At 44.0% G+C, this 25,296-nt stretch overlaps 1 protein-coding gene across 4 annotated transcripts in view; it reads left to right on the forward strand.

Moving 5' to 3' along the window:
* DMXL1 (Dmx like 1) overlaps window positions 1–25,296 on the forward strand; it is a 2,287,446-nt gene that overhangs the window by 160,191 nt on the left and 2,101,959 nt on the right. For 2 of the 4 annotated variants that reach the window (XM_078675552.1, XM_078675554.1), the window contains exon 4: window positions 23,647–23,691. The exons of the other annotated variants lie outside the window; for them this stretch is intronic. In XM_078675552.1, the coding sequence (XP_078531678.1) occupies window positions 23,647–23,691 (45 nt within the window). The remainder of the gene's footprint in view (window positions 1–23,646; window positions 23,692–25,296) is intronic. 4 annotated transcript variants of the gene reach the window in all.

The following is a 25,296-nucleotide window of genomic DNA, read 5'->3' on the forward strand; positions in this document are numbered from 1 at the left end:
AGGGAGAAGGGGAGGGAAAGTAAAAAAAAGAGAGGGAGGAGGAGACCGAGTGTTGGCCTACTGCACCCAGCCCTTAGTGTTTACCCTCCCGTCACCTGTTTGTCTAGGATGCTGGGGATGCTGGGGTCCACGAGAAAGACCATGAAACCGCCAGGTGTACGTGCGCTCTATAAATGTTTTAAACTCAAACTCAAATTCAAAGAGTGTGGTGCAGCAAGTCCTTAAAATGAAACATATGAGGCCATAGCTTAGGGGCCATATTATCAAGGAACGGCGATAACATTATCGGCGCTGTAGCGGCAGGAAACTGCTGCTAAAGCGGCGATAAGGTGATTGATAATATGCCATTGTGAATTCCCATAGAAGCCCAGGTTCATGCACCTGTGCACCCAGGGTGCTGCACCCCAGTCCCTTCCCCTGCACTGTGCTCAATCGTAGGTCCTGCACACCGAGGTTTCACTGCTCACCTGCCATCACTGGTGTGTCCCACGACGTGTTGGTGCAAGCTGAGAGTCTGGGGTACGTTTGTACGGTAGGAGAGCAGGTCTCTGGTCGGGGAAGATTTCTTGATACCACGATGGAAAGCGTCCGAATGCCCAGGGCATCATCGCGGGGTATGCTCCTGCTCCGCCCATCTTGAGCCGATCAATTCAGTGTCTGAAAAGGGAGAAATAATTTAATGGTGGAAACATCTGGAGGTAAATGAAGGTTAATTTCAAGCTTGATAGAAAACAGGAGTTGAGTGCATCCTTCGTTTTTGAAGTACGATCTACCAACTGTTAGTGGTAATCATGGTTCAAAGAGGAGTTGGAGTGCACGAGAATTCACAAGGTTAAATATGTTATATGAACGTTTACATAGAAAGGAACAGAGCGCATGGTAGAATCATAATGTGCGCGTGTAATGTAGTGGCGGAAGGCTGTGTGCATGTACACTTCGTAGCAAGCTCACTACAGTGTCCGAAAAGCCAACGCCACGTGTCTGTAGGGCTGCGCTTCCCGCTGGCTCAGGCCTACAGTATGGTCCAGCAGGTCTTTAAAATGAGACAGAAATGAGACTGAATCAAGTCAGAGATCACATCATTACGCACAGCAACATAGTTTGTTCGCACCTACGCAGCCAAGCTGATGCACCCCACTCCTCCCAACGCACCGCGCTGAATTGGAGGCCCTGTGCTCCCAGGCCGCTCTGCTCACCTGCTGTCATTGTGTGTCCAAACACTACGGGCAGCAGTGCTCACAATTCAGCTGGAGTGATGATTGTAGGATGGTGTACACCTCATGGATCCCTTTCGAAGATGACGGGCAGTAGGGCTCACAATTTGAAGCCAGTGTTGATTGCCAGGATGGTGTACACCTCATGGATCCCTTTTTTTGTTGTTAATTGTGATATCCAAGGTGGATGCGGCCATATCACCTGAGGCAGTGTGGAAGAAGAGGGACGTGTGACGTTGTGGTTGTCCTATTTATATGTACGCAAAGTGGGCTGGGTTTGCGTACAACAGGCCTGCGTAGGGGTGTGAATATTTTTGGGGGGACTTGGGCGTTGTTCAGTTCCTGCCTAGTCAGGAAGTGTACTTATGTGTGTTTCTTTTGTAGTTTTGACCTAGCAGAGTATGTAATTTACATTAGTGTAGCATGTGTCGGAAGGCATCGCTAATGACATGGTGTTTAAAAAGTTTGAATGGCGAACATAACATGTTGTCAAGGTTGTGGATATGCGCAGACACGCAGGTCAATGGTGTGCGGTATTATTGAAAGGGTCGCTATCGGGAAGCGTACACATGTGAATGTGCTCGGATGGAGGGAGGATCAGCAGTGAGGCTACATCATACACAGTGATACAACTCATTACAGTCAAGCAATGCATGTCAAATGTGAATCTGAAAGTCTCACATATAACACATTACTATATTGGTAAAGCCTGACAACAGAGCGTACAGCAAAAGAAATCTACACATTGCGGTTTACTGTTTGTCACATGTGATCTAGGATGTGGCTCCTGCTACTTCTTACAGCCACAAATACCCAGGTGGAAAGTGAGCACAATAATGTGCACACACACACACCAGGGTTATTGTGTAACACATATTTGTTTTTTGATGGAACGTTTGAGATGTATGGCTATCACACGTGGAAGGTTAATGTACAGACCATGAATATTAATCAAGATGATCGTTGCATGTTGTGTGTAGTATATGATAAATATAAGCTAGGTTTATACAGGAAAACACTTTTCAAAAAAGCTATCTAAAGGTATCTCTCATCAAACGCTGTAGAGAAAATGAGTAAAATGGGTGGGGTCGTCCAACTGTTACAATGGGAAATGTTATGAAGCAATCAAATGCTTTTTTTTAAGGTCACATTGCAATCGCGCATCAAGCGCGCAAGTAGGCCACACACCACGCGATTTTGATGAAATATATTTAGGATAATATAAGTTTATTATAGTTAGTAATATACAAATGTTTAAAATATTTTAGATTATCGCTTGCTCTCATATACTGTTTAAAGTTGTTTAGATATACTTTTGAGACAAAAAAATAAAAACGAGGGAATGGCGTCCCTGGCGCGACACTATACGTCTGTGAGGTAACACAGGGCTTGGCAGCGTGTACTCATCACATATGCAACGCGCAGGGGGCACACCCCCATACGTGCATGACGTAACGCGTGGCTTGGTACTGTGTACCCGTCGGATACCAAAGTAGCAGCTGGGGTGACTTCATGCGTACTTGATACCCGGGACGTGGTGCCACGAACCCGTTGAATACGAAATGCGCATTATTTACGTGTTAAGCAATATGGCGGATAGGATTCACGTGGTGATGGAGCTTGGTACACTACTGGTATGGGAGTGCAGTTTTCTCAACCAAAAATACATATTTTTTGGGGAAGATATAAAACCTTGCATAATTTTTAGAGGTAAAAAAAAGAAGTATAATAGAGTTCCAAAGTATTTTTTTTTAAAATAATAGAAAAAATATAGATTTTATAAACATTAAAATATGAAATTAATATTTAAAAAAACCTTAGAAATTCACCGAAAAAACCATAGGCTTTACCTGACGTTATAGTTGGGAATTAGCATTTAAAAAAACCTTGGAAATTCACTAAAAAAAACAGATTTCAGGATTCAGCATTTTAGAATGGGTGTATCAAAGTTTATGTTAGAGCATCAGTATGTGCATCAGATTGTCAAGTGGATGATGTCATCAGGGATGTCATCAGGGATGTCATCAGGGATGTCATCAGGGATGTCATCAGTGATGTCATCAGTGATGTCATCAGTGATGTCATTTGAGATGTCATCAGTGATGTCATCAGTGATGTCACTGACTATGTCATGAGTGATGTAATATGTGATGTCATCAGCAATGCATTGCGAGAGCGTGAGTTATATTTAGCTCAATTAACTATAACAGGCGAATTTCTCTGGTTTTATAAGACTCAAATGTTCTAACGTCCCTGAAACCTATGTTATTTATATATATATATATATATATATATATATATATATATATATATATATATATATCCAAGTACCAGCGTTTCTTTTCCATGTGCTAGGAATCCTCCATGCCACAGATCACGCAGACACGGACCAGTTAAAGTGCTAATCTCTTTTATTCAGTGCAAGTTAGCCGCATGACGTTTCGGCTCCGTGGAGCCTTGTTCACATGACAGTGTTCACAATAATGAAACGTTCTTTTAAAGTGCCAGTGATTGGTGTAAATTAGGTCACATGTGGGGGCTAAGTATAGACATGGTAAAAATACTAAGGTTTCCACAGGGTTCATATCACTGTTACATTTTCAATACCCATTTTGCTTTTTTCCTTTACAACACTTTTTAAGTATCCACTCAAGTTCTCATTAAATTAGAAGCTGAATTTTGACAATTTAAATCACGGTTAAATACCTATTTTCTGTACATATCAAAATATACATATCAAAATATATATTGATCATGTTGGATGTCAATTTCTATGATGTGATGTAATTGATAAATATAATCAATAAATATATATCAAAAATATATCTAAAAAATACTTCATATTAAATGCATCTAAAGTGCTAGTGACAAAGTGCTTAGTGCCTAATACACCGTGCAAACAACGCATTTGTGCAAATTACAATTTTCTAGGAAATATTACTCCTATTAGTTAAATTGTGCAAAAAACGCATCCATGTAAATATAACATTATGAAGTATCACATTACAAATCTCCAAACATTTAATTCTCTTAAACAAAAATAATTTGATCCTATCACAATTATTATTCTATGTACATGTTTAAATCAGCTAAATTCTGTAGTTTGGTGATAGCCTAGAACTTGTTATGATTCATTTGGAAAGCCTTACATTTACCAGACATGTGGTATTCCAGTGAATAAAAATAATAGTGAATTATAATTCATATTCTGAAAATCAACCATTTGGGTATTAGGCCCCATTAGGTCTAATCAGATTCTGTGTGCCCTTATAGAGTATAAAAATTATTTGATCAAATAGCAGCAGACATAACACAACTATATCCTATATATATATTCTGTTACTTCTTGCTTGTTACCATGATATATCGCAGCCGGGAATAATATCAAGTATTGACACTGATTTAGGGTGAGATAGTATATGGAGACCAACCGGCTTATGGCAGACATGTATACATATCTTCTGTAACATTCAATCCTGCAGGAGCCTTAGTGTCAAGTAAGAGGATATACCTGGTTTCCAATTTTCTTAATCTTGCCTCTCTGTCACCACCTCGTCTACTCGCACTAATCGCATCTATCACATAATATTTGAGCGAGTTATTATTGCTCTTATGGTGATCACGAAAGTGCCTGGCTACAGGGTAGGTATTATCACCGTTGGTAATGGCTCTCAAATGTTGTAGTATACGTTGGTGCACCGGAAGTTTCGTGCTCCCAACGTATTTCAGGGGACATGGACACTGTAAAACATAAATGGCGTATTCAGTTTTACAGGTTAACACCTGTGATATCTGATGTTGTGTCTCACTGAAACCGTCCATGTATGATTTAGTATTAACTCAATGACTGCAAGCTTTGCACGTCTTGCATTTGAAAAACCCCTTGTTGGTCTGCCACCAGGTACTTTTCATGATAGGTTCAGGGTTGGTGTCTACAATTTGGTCTCTTAGGGATGGTGCCCTGCTGTATGTTAAAGACACTCTCTTTGGTAGCCCTTCACCAATGATGGGGTCACTTTTGACTAGGGGCCAGTGTTTATTGACAATTCTATAGATATCTCGATGTTGTCTACTAAAGCCGGTGATGATTCTGAAATTGACTGATTCTTCTACATCATATCTTCCCGCTTTTGTCTTATTGGGGTCCCCCACTAAGAGTACATCCCTAGTTATTGTCATAGATTTAGTTTTGGCTTTCTCAATTGTCAGAGCAGAATAGCCTCTTTCAAGGAAACGCTCCTTACTCTCATGTTGGGCTTTTTTTAATTCTGCAGGATTGCTACATATACGCCTTATCCTAAGCATCTCTCCATAGGGGATACTTGATATAAGGTGCTTAGGATGTGCGCTGGCCGCATGTAAACTGCTGTTCCCAGCAGTAGATTTGCGGAAAATTTTAGATTCCAGTTGGTTATTCTCAATATACAACTCCGTGTCCAAAAAAGTGACTGAATCCTGACTAAGTGTGGCAGTTAATTTAAGAATAAATTCATTTTGATTGAGGTTGTCAATAAAAGTCAATGCTGTCTCCGTGCTGCCCCTCCAAACAATTAGCAAATCGTCAATAAAACGATACCAGGCAATCACATTATTATCGATGACCTGTTGATATGTGGTCCTGAGTACCAGCTCCTCCCAAGCTCCCATGTACAAACGTGAGAAGCTCGGGGAGAAGCTGGCTCCCATCGCCACTCCTTGTAGTTGCCGGTACAACAAATTACTGTACATGAAAATGTTACTCCTTAAACAAAAATCCAACATGTCCAACAACATTAAATTATGTGCCTCAAACACTGTCGGTCGTCTGGATAGATAATATTTCACAGCTGTCAATCCCTGTGCATGTGTTATACTGGTGTATAGCGAGGTGACATCCAATGCTATCAACCAATCCCCTGATACCCAATCAATATTTCTTATTTTCATTAAAAAATCGCTGGTTTCATGCACATAAGAATCCAATTTCTGCACATAGCCCTGCAAAAAATAATCTATATATATAGAAGTTCGCTCAAGTAGGCTACCTCTGGCCGAAATGATCGGTCTGCCAGGGGGCTCCAATGGGTCTTTGTGCACCTTGGGGATAAAGTACATAATGGGTGTTATAGGATTGTCAACTTTGAGATATTTATATTCTGCATCACTGATCAATTTTGTTGTTTTCCAGCGAACCAATTTTTGATGATATTCCATTTTTATGGACGTCACAGATTGTGCTTTAATACGTTCATAGCATTCTCTATTGTTCAATTGGGAAAACGCCTCTCTGTCATAGTTAGCTTTAGTCATTAAAACTATGTTTCCGCCTTTGTCACTTCCTCTGACAATGACTTCTTTCTCCTTCGCTAGGCGGGTTGTAAGCGCTTTATATCCTTGTGATAATCTGTCAAACTTCCATTTCATTTTCAACACGTTGCATTTCAGTTCTTTTAACTGCCCCACCACCTTCTCGTGAAAGATGTCAATGGCATCTCTAGGGAGTACCGGGGTAAAAGTTGAGGGGGGTCTGAATGGTGTGGTGACCGATGACCGATTACCAATATCGTCCACATCACATAAATTTCCTTTCCTTTGTGTATTTCCTTCATACCCAGCTCCCTCTGCCTCCCATAGTTCAGTGATGGTTCGAGTACCTTGAGATAGGGTATTCATACTTTCAACATTTCCACTTAAAGGTAGTATATCTTCATGTTTGGCTTTCAAGGCATATAACTTGCGCAGTTTGAGTTTTCTTACTGCTTTATATATGTCACATCTTGTGGCAGGATAATTGAAATTACACTGTGGAGCAAAAGACAACCCCAATTTTTGTATTTCTTCCTCCTTAGATGTTAACTTAAAGGGGGTTAAGTTGATAATCGTTTGATTCTTACCTCTGATTAATTCGACTGGGCTGCAGATCCCTGTCCCCGACCTCTCTTCCTCTCTTGATATCCTCCTCTTACGCGCCCTGTACCTCTGGCGCCTCCTGAAATTTGCCCGCTGTTTACGTGTTTTTGTTGCGTGCTTGATCTCAGGGTTTGCAGTCTTTCCTGGCATAAAAAAACAATTTCTTGCCCCGGTGAGGGTTTAGGAATGCCTGCTGCTTGTGCCTGATTTCGGCGTTCTGTTTCTGATTCAGAGTCGATATCCGAACTGAAGGTAGAGTTGGTCGTGCCAGTTTGTTCTCTTGTTTGTCGATTTACTTTGAGCTTGGGTTGAGGTTTATTAGTTCCGCTTCGCAAAGATTCATATTTTCTTGAAAATGTAAATATTTGTCCTAGATCATAATCATTACGATCTGGTTGGAATTTATATGTTTTCCTTTCTATAATCTTAGCTTCTTCCTTCTTTAAGCGTGCATTCATCACCTTTAGGAGTTGTTCTTTCTCCTCGGTTTCACCCAAACTTGCTATTTGTTCGTTAATAGTTTCAATCTCAGTTAACAACTTAGCCCTATCAATGTCCGCATATTTAATCAGGATTTGAACTTGGCGGCGAGACGCTTCCAAGTTGCACTCTGCCCATTCTTTCATTAAATCGGGGTTAGGATCATCATACGTGGGTGCTGTTAATATACGTAAACCGCGTGGGATGCGGTTTACCTCCACATACCTTTGTAACGATTTGGACTCCCACCATTTTGATTGTTCACTGCGGGATTTTTTCTCCAGTGTTTTAAATAGGTCTCGTAGTATAGTGCTGCTGCTGCTACTGGCAGTATTATCTAATCTCTCCCGGATGTTACTTGGGAGAGGGGAACTGTCGGAAAACATTGTCAATGCCAATGCCTCCCGGTCTCGAACATTGTCAGTCGATATGCTTGCAATTTTATTAGTTGTTACTTGGCGTCTTAATTGCCCCAATTAGAATAGTTGGATAGCAACGCGCCAGTGCACTCTGCTATTGTCCCAACAAAAAGCCGCTGCGTTTGCTTACTGGTGTGTCGAGTCAGAGCTTGCCGGTTTCTCGTGCTTCCGGTTCACCACCTCGTTGGCTCGTACACTTCAAGTAGTATCAAATTAGTTTTCGCGGTAGTTGGGGGTCAGTAACGCCTTACTCCTTCTGGAGTTTGAAAAATCCAGGAGGCAACTCCAAGATATGTTCCGATTGAGGCGTCAACTAATTAATCAAGAGGGTCTAGTGTATCGGTCGGATCGGAAACTGCCCGACCTATATATCCAAGTACCAGCGTTTCTTCTCTATGTGCTAGGAATCCTCCACGCAACAGATCACGCAGACACGGACCAGTTAAAGTGCTAATCTCTTTTATTCAATGCAAGTTAGCCGCATGACGTTTCGGCTCCGTGGAGCCTTGTTCACATGACAGTGTTCACAATAATGAAACGTTCTTTTAAAGTGCCAGTGATTGGTGTAAATTAGGTCACATGTGGGGGCTAAGTATAGACATGGTAAAAATACTAAGAATTCCACAGGGTTCATATCACCGTTACATTTTCAATACTCATTTGCTTTTTTACTTTACAACACTTTTTAAGTATCCACTCAAGTTCTCATTAAATTAGAAGCTGAATTTTGACAATATATATATATATAATATATTTATATGACGGGAACATCCTTTCGAAAAAAGATCAGTGACCACACGGGGAGTTCAGAGCAGGGCACAGCTTTATTTCACAGGTCCCAGCGGTGGCGGATGCATTTCGGCATAAGAGCCTTCCTCAGCGCCCATCGCTGTAAAGAGTACCTCCCTCTTACGCTCCTGTGTTAAATACCTTCCCGCACCACAGTCTCCTCCCCCAACTGCTGTCTGCACACCAATGGAAGTTCGTGTGAGGTGTGTCGAACTTCAAGTCCCAACATGCACTGTATCGGCGTTGATTGCATAGCAAACTGCTTTGGTTTTTGAAAGAGAGAGCAGGAAACCTGCTCTCTCTTTCAAAAACCAAAGCCGATTGCTTTTCTGCATGGGGAGCAGCATGTTAGCTGCTACCTAAGCAGAAAAGCAATGCCGGCTCCCGCAGGATGCGCGGAGCCGGCAGGGACCAGGGGGGACTCTGGGAACCCCCCCACGGTCCCCCACGGAGAGGGCCAGGCCCCGGGAGATGGGGTCACCGGGGCCAGAAGTGGCCAGGGAGGAGGGCCACGCGGCCCCCTTCCCCAAATAATAAACATTTAAAAATGCGAAAAGGGGGCAGGGTAGAAACACCCTGACCTCCTAGGCCTGCTTAGGGATCCCACAAGGACCCCCAAATTTTTTATTTATTTTTTGTTTAAAAAATCGCGGGAAAATGAAGCGCCGCTTCCGCGCTTTAATGTTAATTAGCCCCGGGGGGGGGCCAAATCCCGGGGGATTTGGGGGCCCAATCCCCACCCACACTGCCCCGGGGACAGCCACACCCCGGGGCAAAGTAAGTATTATAGCGGGGGGCACACGTCCCCCCCCCCCGCAGCCCCGGGGACTGCCACCCCCTAGGGCTTAACTGTATAATGATGGGGGCCTCTAAGGCCCCCTGCAGCCCCAGGGACCGCCACTCCCCGGGGCTTCTTCGTAAAATAAAAAAATAAAAAAACCTGTGTGGGGGGCTCAACCCCCCCACAGGCCCCGGGAACCGCCACCTCCCCGGGGTACTACATATTTGCAACGCATCCCCCTGGTGCATACTGGAGGTTCCTGGTGGGCTAGTTGGCCCCCAGGGACCCCCAGTATTCAAGGGGATTTAGTTCCCACTCTGGAAACGCGCCAGGGGGCTGCGTTGCAGAGAGGTGTAATGAGGCCACGCCCCTTTATATATCTCTCTGCAATGCAGCCCCCTGGCGCATACTGGAGGTTCCTGGTGGGCTAGTTGGCCCTCAGGGACCCCCAGTATTCAAGGGGATTTAGTTCCCACTCTGGAATCGCGCCAGGGGGCTGCGCTGCAGAGAGGTGCAATGAGGCCACGCACCTTTTTCGCAGCACTATCAGTTTGCGGTCCTTCCGTTTGGACTTACTACTGCGCCTCGAGTTTTCACCAAGGTGATGGCAGTGGTGGCGGCGCATCTCAGAAGATCAGGGATTCCAGTATTCCCTTATTTAGACGACTGGCTGATCAAAGCAGAGTCGTCAGAGAGAGTGCTCCATCATCTGCGAGAGACAACCCAGTTGTTGTACAGGTTGGGTTTTTCGATAAATGTACCCAAGTCTCACCTGGTGCCCTCCCAGCGCAACCTGTTCATAGGTGCTGTACTGGACACAACTGTATGTCGTGCATTCCCACCTCATCAAAGGATTCGCGACATGCAGGAAATGATTCCTTTATTTTACAATGGAGCGGTCGTTCCAGTCCTGAAGGTCCTTCGCCTGCTCGGTTTGATGGCTTCATGCATTCTGTTGGTCAACCATGCACGCTGGCACATGAGGGCACTCCAGTGGTGCCTCCGCAGGCAGTGATATCAGCACAACGGGGATCTCAGGGAGTCAGTGAGGATCTCCAGAGAAGCTGCAGCAGATCTGACTTGGTGGGGCGTGGAAGGCAACCTGTCTCAAGGGAAGCCTTTCCAACTACCTCCATCGGTGGCCACAGTGATAACGGATGCATCCACTCTAGGGTGGGGTGCTCATCTTGGGGATCTGGAGGTCAAGGGTCTTTGGTCTCCAGAGGAAAGGTTGCTTCACATCAACCTTCTAGAATTGCGGGCGATTCGTTTGGCGCTCAAGGCCTTCCTCCCTTCCCTTCGCGGTCAGTCGGTCCAGGTCCTGACGGACAACACGACCGCGATGTGGTACATCAACAAACAGGGAGGAGTGGGGTCGCAGTGTCTCTGCAAAGAGGCTCTGCGCCTCTGGTCCTGGTTTCAGGACCATCAGATTTGTCTGAAGGCAAATCATCTGGCCGGGGTTCTGAACGTTCGTGCAGACAGTCTCAGTCGGCAGTTCTCTGCCGACCACGAGTGGAGGCTTCACCCGGAGGTGGCTCACGACATCTTTCAGATGTGGGGGACTCCTCGGGTGGACCTGTTCGCCACTCGTGAGAATGCTCACTGCCTGTCTTTCTGCAGTCTCCAGTATCCGATGCAAGGAGCCTTGGGGGACGCGTTTCAGTTGAGTTGGGGAAATCAACTCCTTTACGCGTTTCCTCCCATACCTTTGATTCCTCTGGTTCAGAGGAAGATTCGCCAAGACCGGGCCCAAGTCATATTGGTCGCCCCCGACTGGCCAAGAAGGGTGTGGTATACAGATCTTCTCCACCTCTCCTCTCACCCGCCGCTCCATCTCCCTCTCAGGGCAGACCTCCTCTCTCAGATGCAGGGGCAGGTTCTACACCCCCACCTCCAGACATTGCACCTTCATGCCTGGAGTTTGAACGGGGCAACCTGAATTCCTTTTCTCTCCCGCCTGATGTGGTGGATGTCATCTTGTCGGCCAGGCGTGACTCCACTAAGTCCATCTATTCTTATAGATGGTCGAAATTTGTTACTTGGTGTGGAGGGAATTCTATTGATCCTTTGAGAGTCCATTTGTCTGATGTTCTCCAGTTTGCCCTCTCTCTGGCGCAGCAAGGGCTTGCTGTTGCCACAGTTAAGGGTTATCTTTCTGCGTTGTCGGCATTTCTCTGTTTGCCTGACCAACCTTCTCTTTTCAAGTCTCCTGTAGTTTTAAGGTTTTTGAAGGGCCTCACAAATAAGTTCCCTCCTACTCCTTTTATTGTGCCTCAGTGGGACTTAAACCTTGTCTTGACCTTTCTGATGGGTGCTCCCTTTGAGCCTCTTCACAAATGTCCTTTGAGGCTTTTGACTCTTAAGACAGTCTTCCTCGTTGCAATAACCTCTGCAAGGAGGGTAAGTGAGCTTCAGGCTCTTAGTTCCAAGCCCCCTTTCTTGACCATTCATGTTGATCGGATGGTTCTTAGGACCAGGGCTGCTTTTCTTACTAAGGTGGTTACTCCTTTCCACCTTGGTCAATCCATTACCCTCCCTACCTTTTATCCTCCCCCACATCCTTCCAAGGAGGAGGAGAGGTTACACCGTCTGGACCCTAAGAGGGCGGTGTCTTTTTACTTGGACAGAACTAAAGACTGTCGTTTGGATGATCAGCTCTTCGTTGGGTTTGCTGGCTGCAAGAGAGGAAGAGCTGTCCACAAGAGAACCTTGTCAAGATGGATCGTATTGTGTATAAAGATCTGCTACTCTTTGGCCGGTAAGGAACCACCAGAGGGTATAAGGGCTCATTCTACAAGAGCTAAGTCTTCAACCTCGGCATTGGCTAGAGGTGTTCCTGTAGAGGATATTTGCAGAGCTGCGACTTGGTCTTCCCTCCACACTTTTGCGAAGCATTACTGCTTGGATTCCGAGGTGAGGAGGGACGGTCACTTCGCACGCTCTGTTCTCCAGGATTTCCTGGTCTAGAAGAGTGGACACCCTCCTCCGGGAGTGGGGTCTGCTGTGGGACTCTATTCACAAGGTGAAGAATCCACACGGCAGATGTATCTATCAGAAGAACACGTTACCTACCTTCGGTAACGCTTTTTCTGGTAGATACAATATCTGCCTGTGGATTCCTCACTGACCCACCCGCCTCCCCGTTGTCCACTCTTCTATACCAGAGTTACTGTAATGTAATATTTATTTTGTTTTCAAGGTAACGTTTCAATTGCTTTCCTGCATTTGCTTTACACTGTGTGTTTTACCTTGACTATTGTGTATTGTGTATACTGTGTACATTTCTACTGTCATTGGTCCGTCCGTGTGCCTCGATGGCACGGAAAAAAGGGCGGAACTGATGTCATCACGCCGGCGTGGGCCTATTATAGGCGTCGGTGACGTCAGCTGAGTCACGTGCGATGCCGTGTCTCTATGACGTCCAAGTCCACATCGGCGCAAGGCTACGAAAAGAATTTCCGAATGTTGCTGACGCAAGGCGATATTCACAAGGTGAGGACTCCACAGATATTGTATCTACCAGAAAAAGCGTTACCGAAGGTAAGTAACTTGTTCGTTTTGGGCAGCCATTCACTGGTGCATCATCAATTCAGTGGTCCTCCTCTCCAAGTTGAACCAGTATCATTGTGAAGATATGGAGCACCTACCAAAGACCCATCACAAAAGAGAACAAGAGTTGATTGCTGAGGGGAAAACTGTGAGCAGTGTCAACATTAGATGAAGCCCTTGAGGCGAAGGATACAGCATTGTGGTGCATTCTCCTCCACAGACATGTCTGGCTTAGGGTGTCAGGATTTAGGCTGAGGTGCATCTCTTGAATATCTCTTTTGATGATGAGTATCAGTTTGGACACCAATTCAGCCAGATTCTCCAAAAGACCAAAAAGGATACTGGCATCTCCAAATCCATGGGCATCCCACAGTGTCCCAGTCCCAAATATGGTTTTCAAAAGCAGCAAGGCGGGGGGGAGGTACCAAATCAGGGCGGCTTGAGTCATGGACCCCTCTACCAACAGTACCAACAACCCTTAGAGGACCCCAGCAGCCTAAGACCTTCCAGAGAAGGGCTATAGGGGAATGGGTGCAGAAAAGGCAATAATGGCTACCAAAGCAGGGACACCTCTTCCTTACCCCATAACCATATCTCATTTGTCGAGGAAGACTGAGGCACTTCCTAGCACATTGGGGAAAACACCCTGTCAGATCAATGTGTTCTCTCCATTGTGCAGGAAGGGTACTGCTTTGAAATTCACATAATCCCTCCCAGCATCCCACCCAGCCTTTAAATACTGACCATCTTCACCTTCTGGAGGAAGAGGTTCATACGCTTCCACAAAAGGGAACGCAGCACCTTTATCTTGAAGTTCTGTGAATTCTGAACCCGTGGGTTCCATTTTGTGTATGGCAGCCATTTTGTGGTTGCCCTCACATAGGCCATGATTGTGGCTGAACTAGTCTTTTAAGGACATGTACACCTTAGCTCGAGTTCATGCTGACTCCTGTTTGACCTGAGTGAACTGACCCTGTTGCCTGAAGCTGACCTTGTTAAACCAGTTACTGCCCTTTAGCTGATCAAGATTAAGGATCAGAGCACAGGACATCATAAAGTTTTACTGCACACAAACATGCCTTATCCTACTTCGATCTGTTTCTGTTCCTTCTTTTATGGTCTGTTTATGATATGGGTTGTGGTCCTTTTATTATGGGTTTGTCCAGCTTGTGTAAGAAGGAATGTTAGGCATTTTGCATGCTTGCAAAAGCAAGGACTGCCCCTTACTTTTATGCTGAGTTTTGTAACCCTGAGCATATAAAAGGCCTCTGTTCTCTGTATTCCTCAGACTACCTCATTCAGTTGCTACTGCTTCTGTGTGACGTGGCCTCACTAATTAGATTTAATAAAGATGTCTTTTCATATTTTCAGCTTCTGTGCCAAGTTCTTTTTTTTATTAGTAAGTATTCCCTGAGAATGAAGACTACATTTCTTCAAATGGCGCCCAACATGGGGCTTCATCAGAGAAGTGACTTTCTTTGGGAGTGATCTTGTCAGAAGACTGAAATCTACTGAGGAGGACAGGACGGGACTCTACTACTCTGTGCACAGAAATTCTGGAGATTCTCGGTTTCTGCAGCATAGTATATTTCTGCTCTTCCTGATTTTGATCCTCCACATGATGTCACTCCTGACTGAGAACCTTTTTGGCGTGAGTATTTTAAAAAAGAGTGTTAGGTCAGGTAGAACTTGACGGTTAGAATTTGGATAACCTTTTGATTAGTAAAAATAAGAAGTACAAGTGGGTCGCTCCCACGACTTTGTTTGGTTTCTTGGTTTTGATTTGGTTATTGCAATTACCAAAGCCCGAGGAGCTTGTATATTTGTGAGTATATCGTTTTTGATAACCCCTTGAAGTTTGAAGCTAGATTAGTGAGCTATAAGATGCCTGGTCTTAGCAAATTTTAGGACTGTAACTTTGGAACTTTGGAATTTTTTAGGACTGTAACTTTGGAACTTTGGAATTTGTGTTGGCCAACTTTGGATTTGTATAGGTTTGTATATGCGAATTGCAATTTGTGAAGAACAGGTAATGAGGAGAATTTTCTCTATTTGGTTTAGTTGGGGGGCTACAACTCAGACCAAGGAAACCCTACCTGCTGGACAGGCGCTCGCTCACTCCTGGGGCCCAAACGCTGTGGTCTCGCCGCGCCGCATAGCTCCACCTCGCGGCCCGCGGCTGGGGACTACAGCTCCCAGGGAGCTTTGCGCCCACTTCCTGCTTCCTGACGCTGCGCGCCCGGAGGCGCTACATAAACAGGATGCTCCCTCGGTGGAGCGGGGGGCTACAACTCAGACCAAGAAACCCTACCTGCTGGACAGGCGCTCGCTCACTCCTGGGGCCCAAATGCTGTGGTCTTGCCGCGCCGCCTAGCTCCACCTCGCGGCCCGCGGCTGGAGACTACAGCTCCCAGGGAGTCTTGCGCCCACTTCCTGCTTCCTGACGCTGCGCGCCCGGAGGCGCTACATAAACAGGACGCTCCCTCGGTGGAGCGGGGGGCTACAACTCAGACCAAGGAAACCCTACCTGCTGGACAGGCGCTCGCTCACTCCTGGGGCCCAAACGCTGTGGTCTCGCCGCGCCGCATAGCTCCACCTCGCGGCCCGCGGCTGGAGACTACAGCTCCCAGGGAGCCTTGCGCCCACTTCCTGCTTCCTGACGCTGCGCGCCCGGAGGCGCTACATAAACAGGACGCTCCCTCGGTGGAGCGGGGGGCTACAACTCAGACCAAGGAAACCCTACCTGCTGGACAGGCGCTCGCTCACTCCTGGGGCCCAAACGCTGTGGTCTCGCCGCGCCGCATAGCTCCACCTCGCGGCCCGCGGCTGGAGACTACAGCTCCCAGGGAGCCTTGCGCCCACTTCCTGCTTCCTGACGCTGCGCGCCCGGAGGCACTACATAAACAGGACGCTCCCTCCGCATCACGGGACGCGCGTGGGCGACGCTGGGCGGAGCCCGGGCAGAGGGTGGGGTGTCTGTGGCCGTCCGGGGACGACCAGGGACGGGACGGGCTACCCCCCTTGGTTTTGCTGGAAGGTATTGTAACAATCGCCTTTCTTTTTCTAGAAGTCCACATTCAGAAGAGATTGGGGGACAGGTGAAAAAGACTGAAAAAAGAACACTAAAAACCGCAAGGTGTGAAGGTGGACACATCAATGCAATTGTTATAACTACTTTGGTCTTAATTATTTTACGTAAAACAGGAAGAGGGAAGGAATTATCTATATTGCGATTTGAAAACAATGGCTACTAAACCCAAAACTCGCTCAACAAAGAGCAAAGTAGGAACCCCTCTTAAACTAAAAAACCCTGGCCCAGAGCCTAGCGATGTATCAGCCCATAAAGCTACCCTGACGGTTATTGACCTAATGTTACGCAAGGTTGCAGGGGATATCGAGCGTGCGGAGAGACGTATATCAATGACTTTAACCTCCCTGCCATTGACACCTACACAAACTGAGGATCTAAGTCCCGCTGACACGTCAGCTGTAGGGAGCCGGGAAAACTCATTAGATGCAATCCCCTGTGCACAACTAGCAGTAGAGGAACAAGCATCTATAAATATAGACACAAACGTAACATCTAAATTACCTACTAAAAAACACCAAAATAAGAGCGGGCAAACCAGGACCAGGAAAAAGATCAATAAGTGCAGTAAGCCTAAAGACACAGAGGATAAAGTCTTAATAATAGAACCTAAAGTCTCCCCAATCCCCCCGAGGTGGCTTGATCCCATAATTTCAGATTTACAAAAGCACATGGAGATATTTATAACTAGCCTAATTAAACCACTAGTGAGTAAAATAGATAAAATAGCTAGCGAACTGCAGAGACAGGGCAAGGCAAGGGAATCCCCAACAACTAAACAAATAGACAAGGGGACACCAACAAGTAATTTCCCAGCCCAATAACCAGTATCATCAAATAACTGTGTTAGCTATAATCAATGCACCATCGCCCAGGTGCATGTTGCGACTGACGGGGTAATTGCAGACGGGGGCAGGAGCACAAACACACATGGAAACACGGATAGAAACAAATCTCAAAGACAGGGTTTAGGAGGGCCAAGGCAGCCAGATAACATCGGCACCCCACAGCAACTAAAAAATCAACAACAAATTTCCGAACAAAATGCCAGAGCTCAAGGCCCCCTGTCATGTGTAAACCTACCCCCGGAAGCAAGCCCTTATGTTGTTATCTTCACTGGGGTACCAGGGCTAAGACGGGGGCAGAGAGAAACCTATACTGAACTTAAACAAAAAATCACAACCTAGCTAAATATTCATAGACCCTTGCAGGGAGGGAGAGGGGGGGGAAATTTTACATTTAAGGAGAGCACATTGGGTGGGAACCAGAAGGAAAGAAATAGAGGGGAACTGCATTATTGCCAACTTCAGGGACCCGAACCTAGTAGATTATATACTAGCCAATGACAACAGAAACACCACTAGCACGATCAGGACCATGCCACTAGCATATTTTTACCCCAGGAAATTGGTTACACACCAATTAAATTTCCAACTTCCGGGAAGGAATAGATTTATAGATGGACATGGTCCAAAGCCCATGTAGTATGGCATACAACCTATAGCATACCAGGGAGGTCCCCAGTGGACAAATAGATATAGCCCCTTACAGTCCCTGGACGAAAACGAATGACTAGGGGCAGGAGAGAAGGATAAGGGAGAAAAGACTGGAATGCAGGTTAGAGGGGAGGTAGCGGAGGAAAGCGAATATACTCAAAATATGGCAGAATACTTAAACAACAAAGCAGTAGAAAAGGCGAGGGTCGGCATAGAGAGGTTAACTGGCTTAAGCCCTTTTTTGCGGGATATGAGCAGCGGGGAAGTACGGACACGAAAGCTAAACATTTTGTCATGGAATATAGCGGGCTTACCAGGCAAATTTGATAATCCCGAATGGAGGAATGAAATCCAGGGATTCCATATTTTGGCATTTCAGGAGACATGGGCAGTCAGCTCAGCACCATACCAAATAGAGGGCTACAAGTGCTTTTTTGTGCCCGCACAAAAAGGTAGGGTTGGTAGAGCGAGAGGTGGGCTGGTGCTCTGTCGATCTAACTCTAGAAGGCAGATGGATTGCACCAACCTGGACGTCTAATACCCTGCAAACCGTAATATATCAGAGTAGAGGGTTAAGGGTACAGCTTTTCAATTTTTCTAACCCTGGACCCATAAATGGGAAAAATGCCGCACTGAGTGAGCTAGATGATAGACTCACACATGAGGCAGAGCTGAAGAAGGGGGCGGGGGGGGTACCAATGACATTAGTAATGGGCGATTTTAATTGTCATACTTGTCCAGATTTGCCCCCGGACCGCCTAGACTGGGACGCCTGCCCCTTTAATGATGGGCCACATTGCGAACACAATCAGGAGGGCATACAATTAAATGCAATGATAGAAGCCCACTCACTAGCGCATGCCATCGACCTAATAGTCCCGGAGGCAGAGGGCACATATGTACCGACCTTTAAAGGTAGAGGGAGCTCCACTACTATAGATTATATATATATATATTAATATCCTCCTTTGCCAAAAATAGTATTGCCATGGTCAAAACTAAATGGAGTACCTTTAGTGACCATAACCCTCTTGTCATGGAAATTACACATACATGCGGGGGGGGGCAAACCCAAAGGGGGGGGGGCATTAGCCTCCAGCCAATAGACCAGGGAAGGTGACTTAAGTGGGCAAGGATAAACTCTCATGAGTTTTACAAAACACTAGCCCAAAATGGAAGAAAAGAGGTAGAAGACTGTCTGGACCCTCTAAAGGAAGGATTAGAATTAGTGGAGTATTTTATAACCCTCACAAGCCTTGTGGATAAAATGTTGTAAGTCAAAGGCCCGAGGAAAGAGCCCAAGAACCCACGGTGGTTCGACAAGAGCTGTTCCAAAGCCTTAAGGGATCTAAAAGCTTGTCTCAAAGTTAAACCAAGGAATAAGACAGAAGTGGCCATCTATAGATTAAACTATAGAACTAAAATGAAAGACAGGAAGAAGGTGCTACAAGCAGAAGTGTGGGCAGACTTGAGAGAGGCGGGAGAAAACAGGGACTTTGCAGAGTTTTGGAGAATTGTAAATCGGCCCTGTTTTAACGAGAATTCTGCCCCAGTGATTAGTAGCAACATCCTCCCAGATCAATGGGTCAATCACTTCCAAGGATTATACAACAAGTTAAAACTAGAAATCCAGGAGGGCGAGTGGCAGGGCACCCGGAGTGGCAAAATAACCCTCGCGTTAGAGGAGATAACAAAAGCAATCAGCGGGTTGACCCCTAACAAGGCCCCTGGTCCGGATGGTACTCCGCCGGATCTATATAGAAGTAACATAGACTTATGGGCGCGATTTTAAACAGGGTCTTAAACGCGGCCATCAAATCTGGCCTACCACGCTCCTGGTCCACGGCACTGATTATACCCATTTTCAAGAAAGGGACCAGGGATGATCCTAAGTGTTACAGGCCGATCTCGCTCATAGATGTCTCTGCCAAAATTTTGGGGCGAGTGATTTTAAACCGGCTCATGGAGTGGACTGAGGAACATCAAATTTTGCCTGAAATACAATATGGGTTTAGAGAGGGCAGATCGACCAGTGATCAGTGCCTAAATTTGTATCTTTTAACAGCTAAATATACAAAAGCAGGCACGGGCACGGTCTATCTGGCATTTATGGACCTGGCCGCGGCATTTGACAATGTCAATAGGTCTAAACTGTGGTCTATGATGCATAACCTAGGTATCGAAGAGGGGTTGATAAATATCTTGAAAGAGCTGCACTGGAACACCACGGCCAGGGTCCGCTACAGCCCAGAGGGGGGGCGAACTGATCAATTTTTATGCTCAGTAGGAGTAAGACAAGGGTGCATATTAGCCCCTTTTCTCTTCTCTCTCTACATTAATGCCCTAGAGAGTGCCCTCACCGCCCTAGAAGTTGATTGTCCTAAAGCAGGACCGCGTCAAATCCCAGTACTTTACAACGCTTGGTGGACGGATTTGTTAATTTTATGGCTGACTTGGACCTATCTGTTAACTTAACTAAATCTTTTGTCATGGTGGCTGGTAAAAAACCCGCCAATAAGAGCGTGTTTAAGATAGGCTCACATACCCTAGGCAAAGTAAAGACCTTCCCCTACCTAGGTCTGCTAATGGATGGCGACATGCAGTTTAGTCAGTTGCTTGAGGACCATTGCACTAAACTTGTTTCCTCAAATGGGGCATATCGAGCTTTGCTCGTAGGCTGGGACGTTGGTGCCCAGAACAGATAATGGCATTATATGGCTCAATCAGTACAGCAAAGGCTCTGTATGGTGCTGAGGTATGGGGTTTCAGGGACTGCAAGCAACTTCAACAACAGGAAGATAAATTTTTCCGCAGAATCCTGAAAACCCCACATACCATCCCTGCCGAAATTGTCCATGCTGAACTGGGATGCCATACATCTCAGACAATGCTAAATTAAGGCCGATCATGGCATGGTTTAGAATCTGGACCAACCCAGAGGCATCTCTGAGTAGGGAAATTGTGACAGACTGCTTGCAGAGAGACAAGGGACTACAAATCCCTGGTTAAAATATGTGAAAGACTCTTTAGTGAACATTGACCAGTGCCAACTTTTTAACGATCCTTCCTCGATTTTAAACAGTTTTAAACCGAAGGTGAAAAAATTGCTTTTAGAAAAATTTGCAGCTGACAGAAGAGGCCGTGGCTTGGTAAAGAAATCAATAGCAGCTTGTAAGAAATGGGGTGGGAATGGAATCATATCTGTTTCTGATGTACAGCCAAAATGATCGTTTTTTAATGTGCCGTTTTAGGCTCAATTGGTTACCAAACATTTTAGCTTATCCTGCTGGTTTTACGGTAACAATTGAGCAGAAGGGTGCCTGCGGCTGCGACAATAGGTCTCCGCAGGACACCCTTCATTTTGTACTTTATGTCCATTTTATAGAAACCCTAGACGTTTGTTTTTGGTAGACATTCTCAGGAAACAGAAATTCCACCATGCAAAAACTGCACTGTTGTTTCTACAGAAAGCTAGTGATACCCATACTCTATGTGCCATTTTAAGCTTCCTAAAAGTAGCCGTAAGATTGAGGAATACAAGAAATTAATTTGTTTTGTAAATAATCAAACTCGCTTGATGAATTATTCCGTCTACTTATTAAAGTTGTTTTTTATTATCAAAAGTTCAGGAATGATATGTAATGATATGTAATGATATTTAATGAAATTTTTTAATGTAATGTGCTTTTATGAGGAATTTTATTCTTCGAAATAAAGATTTACTGAAATTTACTGACTAGTTGAACAGTGCACGTACGAAAAGTACATTAAGCACTACATTGATTATAATATTGTATATTTTGCAATATTTTTGGCATGCCTGTTTAAAAGCTCACATAAGAAGAATGTGTGGCTTTATTTGGAAGGTACCATAGTGTGATGTGAAATTAATTAGCCGGCTCTCCTAGAACAAATACTTAAATAGGTTTAAGTATACAAACATATTTCTTCCTTGGTGATTTTGTATCCCCAGGGAATTAAAATATGACATAATACATATAAGGATCCTTTGTTCTGCGCAATGTTATGAAGGAAGATATGCAGAGCGATTTTTTTGGTGTTCTGCTAGCCAAAGCTAGTGAATTGAGTGTATTTTCGCTTCTTGGACATACATCAGTCTGTTGGGCTGTTTTTGCAGTCTTTTGAAACACAATTGAGAAGCGTTTCTTGTAAATATGACTTACAACTAGTATTTATAAATTGTTTGGTTTAAGTACAGTCTGTGGGCTGTCCTTTGTTTTTGTTCTGAGTATTGGTTTGTGGGTTAAATGTGTGTTTAAATGTCTATGTGGTTTTCCCATTAGTGCAATTTCTGTAAGTGAATAGCGTTGGCGCTATTTATGAAATGCATGGCTAAAGCGCGCCGTATTGTGTGTCCTGAGTGTTTCACCCCTTTCTGTTTATGTCTGAAATAAGGGATGCTGCTTGCTTTTATATGTGGTATTATCAAAAATGATTGGGTTTATTAAAAATAATTATTAAATTATGAAAAATAATTATTAAAAATAAGTGCTACAAAATTCGTTTTTTACTATTCATGAAGCTTAATGCTCATACTGTGACCTCCTAGCATTATAATTTAATTTGAGTTGTGTTGCACTGCATAATGAGGACATTAGCATATGACATCTCACTTAGCGCAGGCGTAAAAAACTCATTTTTCTAAGGATTTGCATGAGATATGTCTAATGTCTAATATCTGTAATGTGTAAAGAACATTCTGAGGAGGATTAATATGTAATATACTTATAGGATATTTATTTTTAAGTGCCCCAAATATCAAAGTCAAATTTGGGTATTCTTGCCATTTAAAATAGATATAAAGTGCCTTAGGCTTCAGTAAATGCATACATTTAGGTATAAAACACAAATTTGCAGGTTGTTCCCATTTGGGGTTGCGTTTAATGGCTCAGTGAGCCAATGTGCCTGGTGCAGAAGTTTGAGTTTAATATCGGGGTTGAAGGTTTTTAACTTTGGATGACCTAACTGAGACCTTCATCTATTTAAGGTTGATGAAATGAGTACCATTGCAAACAAGCATTTGTTCTAAAAACTGGTATGTGTGTTATGGTCTCCGAATTATTCACAGTAAATGTTTTAATAATATAAGTATAGAAATAAATTATAGCCCCTAACAGGAGTAATGTATATAACATGTGTTTTAAATAGAGTGAATTATTGCAGGTTAGGAGGAATCCGGAAGGCCTTTTGTCTTTGACAAACTTCTTAGTGAGCAGAAGCTGGGGGCTAGGACAGCTGCAGAGGCTGCCTCGAGTCGCACTGAGGTGTTATCTTTAGTTTCCCTGTAAACAATGGTAGCAGGCTGTCATGTCGACATCTGTGACCTCGTAAACCAGGGCCTTGTCTCTGCGTACAGAATGATCTTGCTAAAAGGGTTTCTAAAAGGAGGGTTTCTGGTTTCTCCCCCCCAAAAAAAAAAAAAATTAAAGAAATTAATTCCAAAGGAAAAGTATGAAAAAAGGGTTTCTTTGAAAGTCCCCACATCATGCTAAATGCTCTGCAGAAATGATACATTTGTATTTCTGCTCTGAAAAAATGATGTCCGCTAGTTGCTTTTATTTGACAGAAAATGAGGCATTGCGTTAAGTTTTAGACAGAAAATAAGAGGAAGCTCTTTATTCAAATTTTGAAAGCTACATGCCTAAGTGAGAACGATTTGCCAATTAAGAATTATTTTTCAAAGTGAAAATTGTGGCACAAAGCTAACATGGAGTGTCAGCGACAGAATTTTAGTTTTAGCTTAATGTTGCAAGCTGACCGACAAGATGGTAACAGTTAAGTAATGGAAATTTATTTTTGTGTCTGTTAATATGTATCATGCTTTGTCTTCTGATTACAAGTTATAGAGGATATTTGTTTGTTATGAAAAATGTCTCTTTTGTGTGTTGTGGTTTTTTTTTTCTGCTTCTGCCTGCAGATCGTTCATGGATTGTTCTGGGTGATTTTAAGGCTGACAAGACACGTGAGTTTGGTTGGTTGAAAAAGGGATGTGTTTTTTGCGTAACTCCTTTGGAAAGGAATGTTCAGGTGGTTTTCATGTTTGTGTATTTGGTCCTATTATGAATTGTTCTTGATGGTCCTGTATGTCAGAAGTGAAAGAGTAGATTGTATTGCCAGCCGATCACGTATCACTAGTGATCAGCTGTCAAAAGGAGGGTAAGGAAACTAAAAGTAAGTGTGAGAAAAGAAAGAGAAGGTGTGTAAAAGAAAGTGTAATTATGATTTTAAACCTGACAAATTAAGAAGGCCTGAATAGCGGGTTTTGGGCTGCAGGTTCACAGTGCATAAAGTACAGGACTTGAAGTGTGTGTGTCACCGCTCATTCACATATGTTATTGTTTTATCTATGTTTTTTGTGCTTGATATACAGCAAGTATATCTGATGGCTTGACATGTCCGTTTTGTGCGTTTTTATTTTTATGCATGTTTTTGTTTTATGTTGTTGCTTTAGATACTATTAGAAGTTCACCTGTGTTGTGAAGGGTTCTACATGACAATGTATATCGCTGTACAACAGTTGGGTGAATTTGCGCTAAATTTCACAGATATGATATTTTTTTCATCCTGTGAGCGAGGCAGACAACACTTCACCAGTGCATGTCTATTTTGGCTATATAGTATTGAAGTAAAATAAAAGAGATATACAGGAAACAAGGTTTCACCTACAGTCACGTTACTGCTCCCTTTCCTGTAAGGAACAGGCAGCCCTAAATTTATGTATCCTGAATTGGACGCAAGGATAAATTATAGATCTGTGACTTTTGTGCATGGTGACCTAATTTTTATATTACAATAGTGGGTGTGTCACATGCTTGACTATCACCCAAGAAATTTCTTGTTCTTCCTATAGATTTTTCTTTCGTCACTTCTCCCCTGATTGATGTTGCATCGTGCCTAGTAATTGGGGATTTTAGCTGTGTCCTAGTCCCATTTTCCCTTTTCCATATTCCTTTCATCAGTTAACCTTCTTTTATTATTATTATTGTATTAGGTTCACACTTCCAGATTGCAGTAATGTACTAGGAACCCCATATTATGTATACATCCCTTTTGTATAACTAGACTGGTTTTTAAGAATTTTCTTTAGGCCTACCTCGATGTTTTCCAGTCTGACCGTCATGGTAATGATGGACTGGTTAACTGACTCAATGCTATTATAAGACAAGTTTCCACATTTTGATCATTAGCCTGTGTATTGCATAGTGCACTTGATGCACAGTTATTAAAAGGGAGGTATCTACATGTCCCTGATAATCTGTATCATGTGATTTCTCTTTTGAGATGTTCTAGATAAGGAATTTAGGAACACCTAGACTTAATCATTGAGAGAAAAAATGTGTTTACCCCATTAGACGATGTCACTATGTGTGAGGACATCCATTTAGATAAAATTCTCATATAGTTATCTACCCTTAGATGGTAGAGGATATGCTCTCACATGGAAACCCAATTGAAGAAATTAGAGGCACTGTTTTGCTTATTGTCTTTGTATTCTATGAGAATGGCAGTGTGTTCTAGACCAGAATTGTCTCCTGGCGTATGGCCACTCCCTCGCAGATTGCAGGCC

The sequence above is a fragment of the Lissotriton helveticus genome, chromosome 2_1 (assembly GCF_964261635.1).
Source record: "Lissotriton helveticus chromosome 2_1, aLisHel1.1, whole genome shotgun sequence".
Taxonomy (NCBI): Eukaryota; Metazoa; Chordata; class Amphibia; order Caudata; family Salamandridae; genus Lissotriton; species Lissotriton helveticus.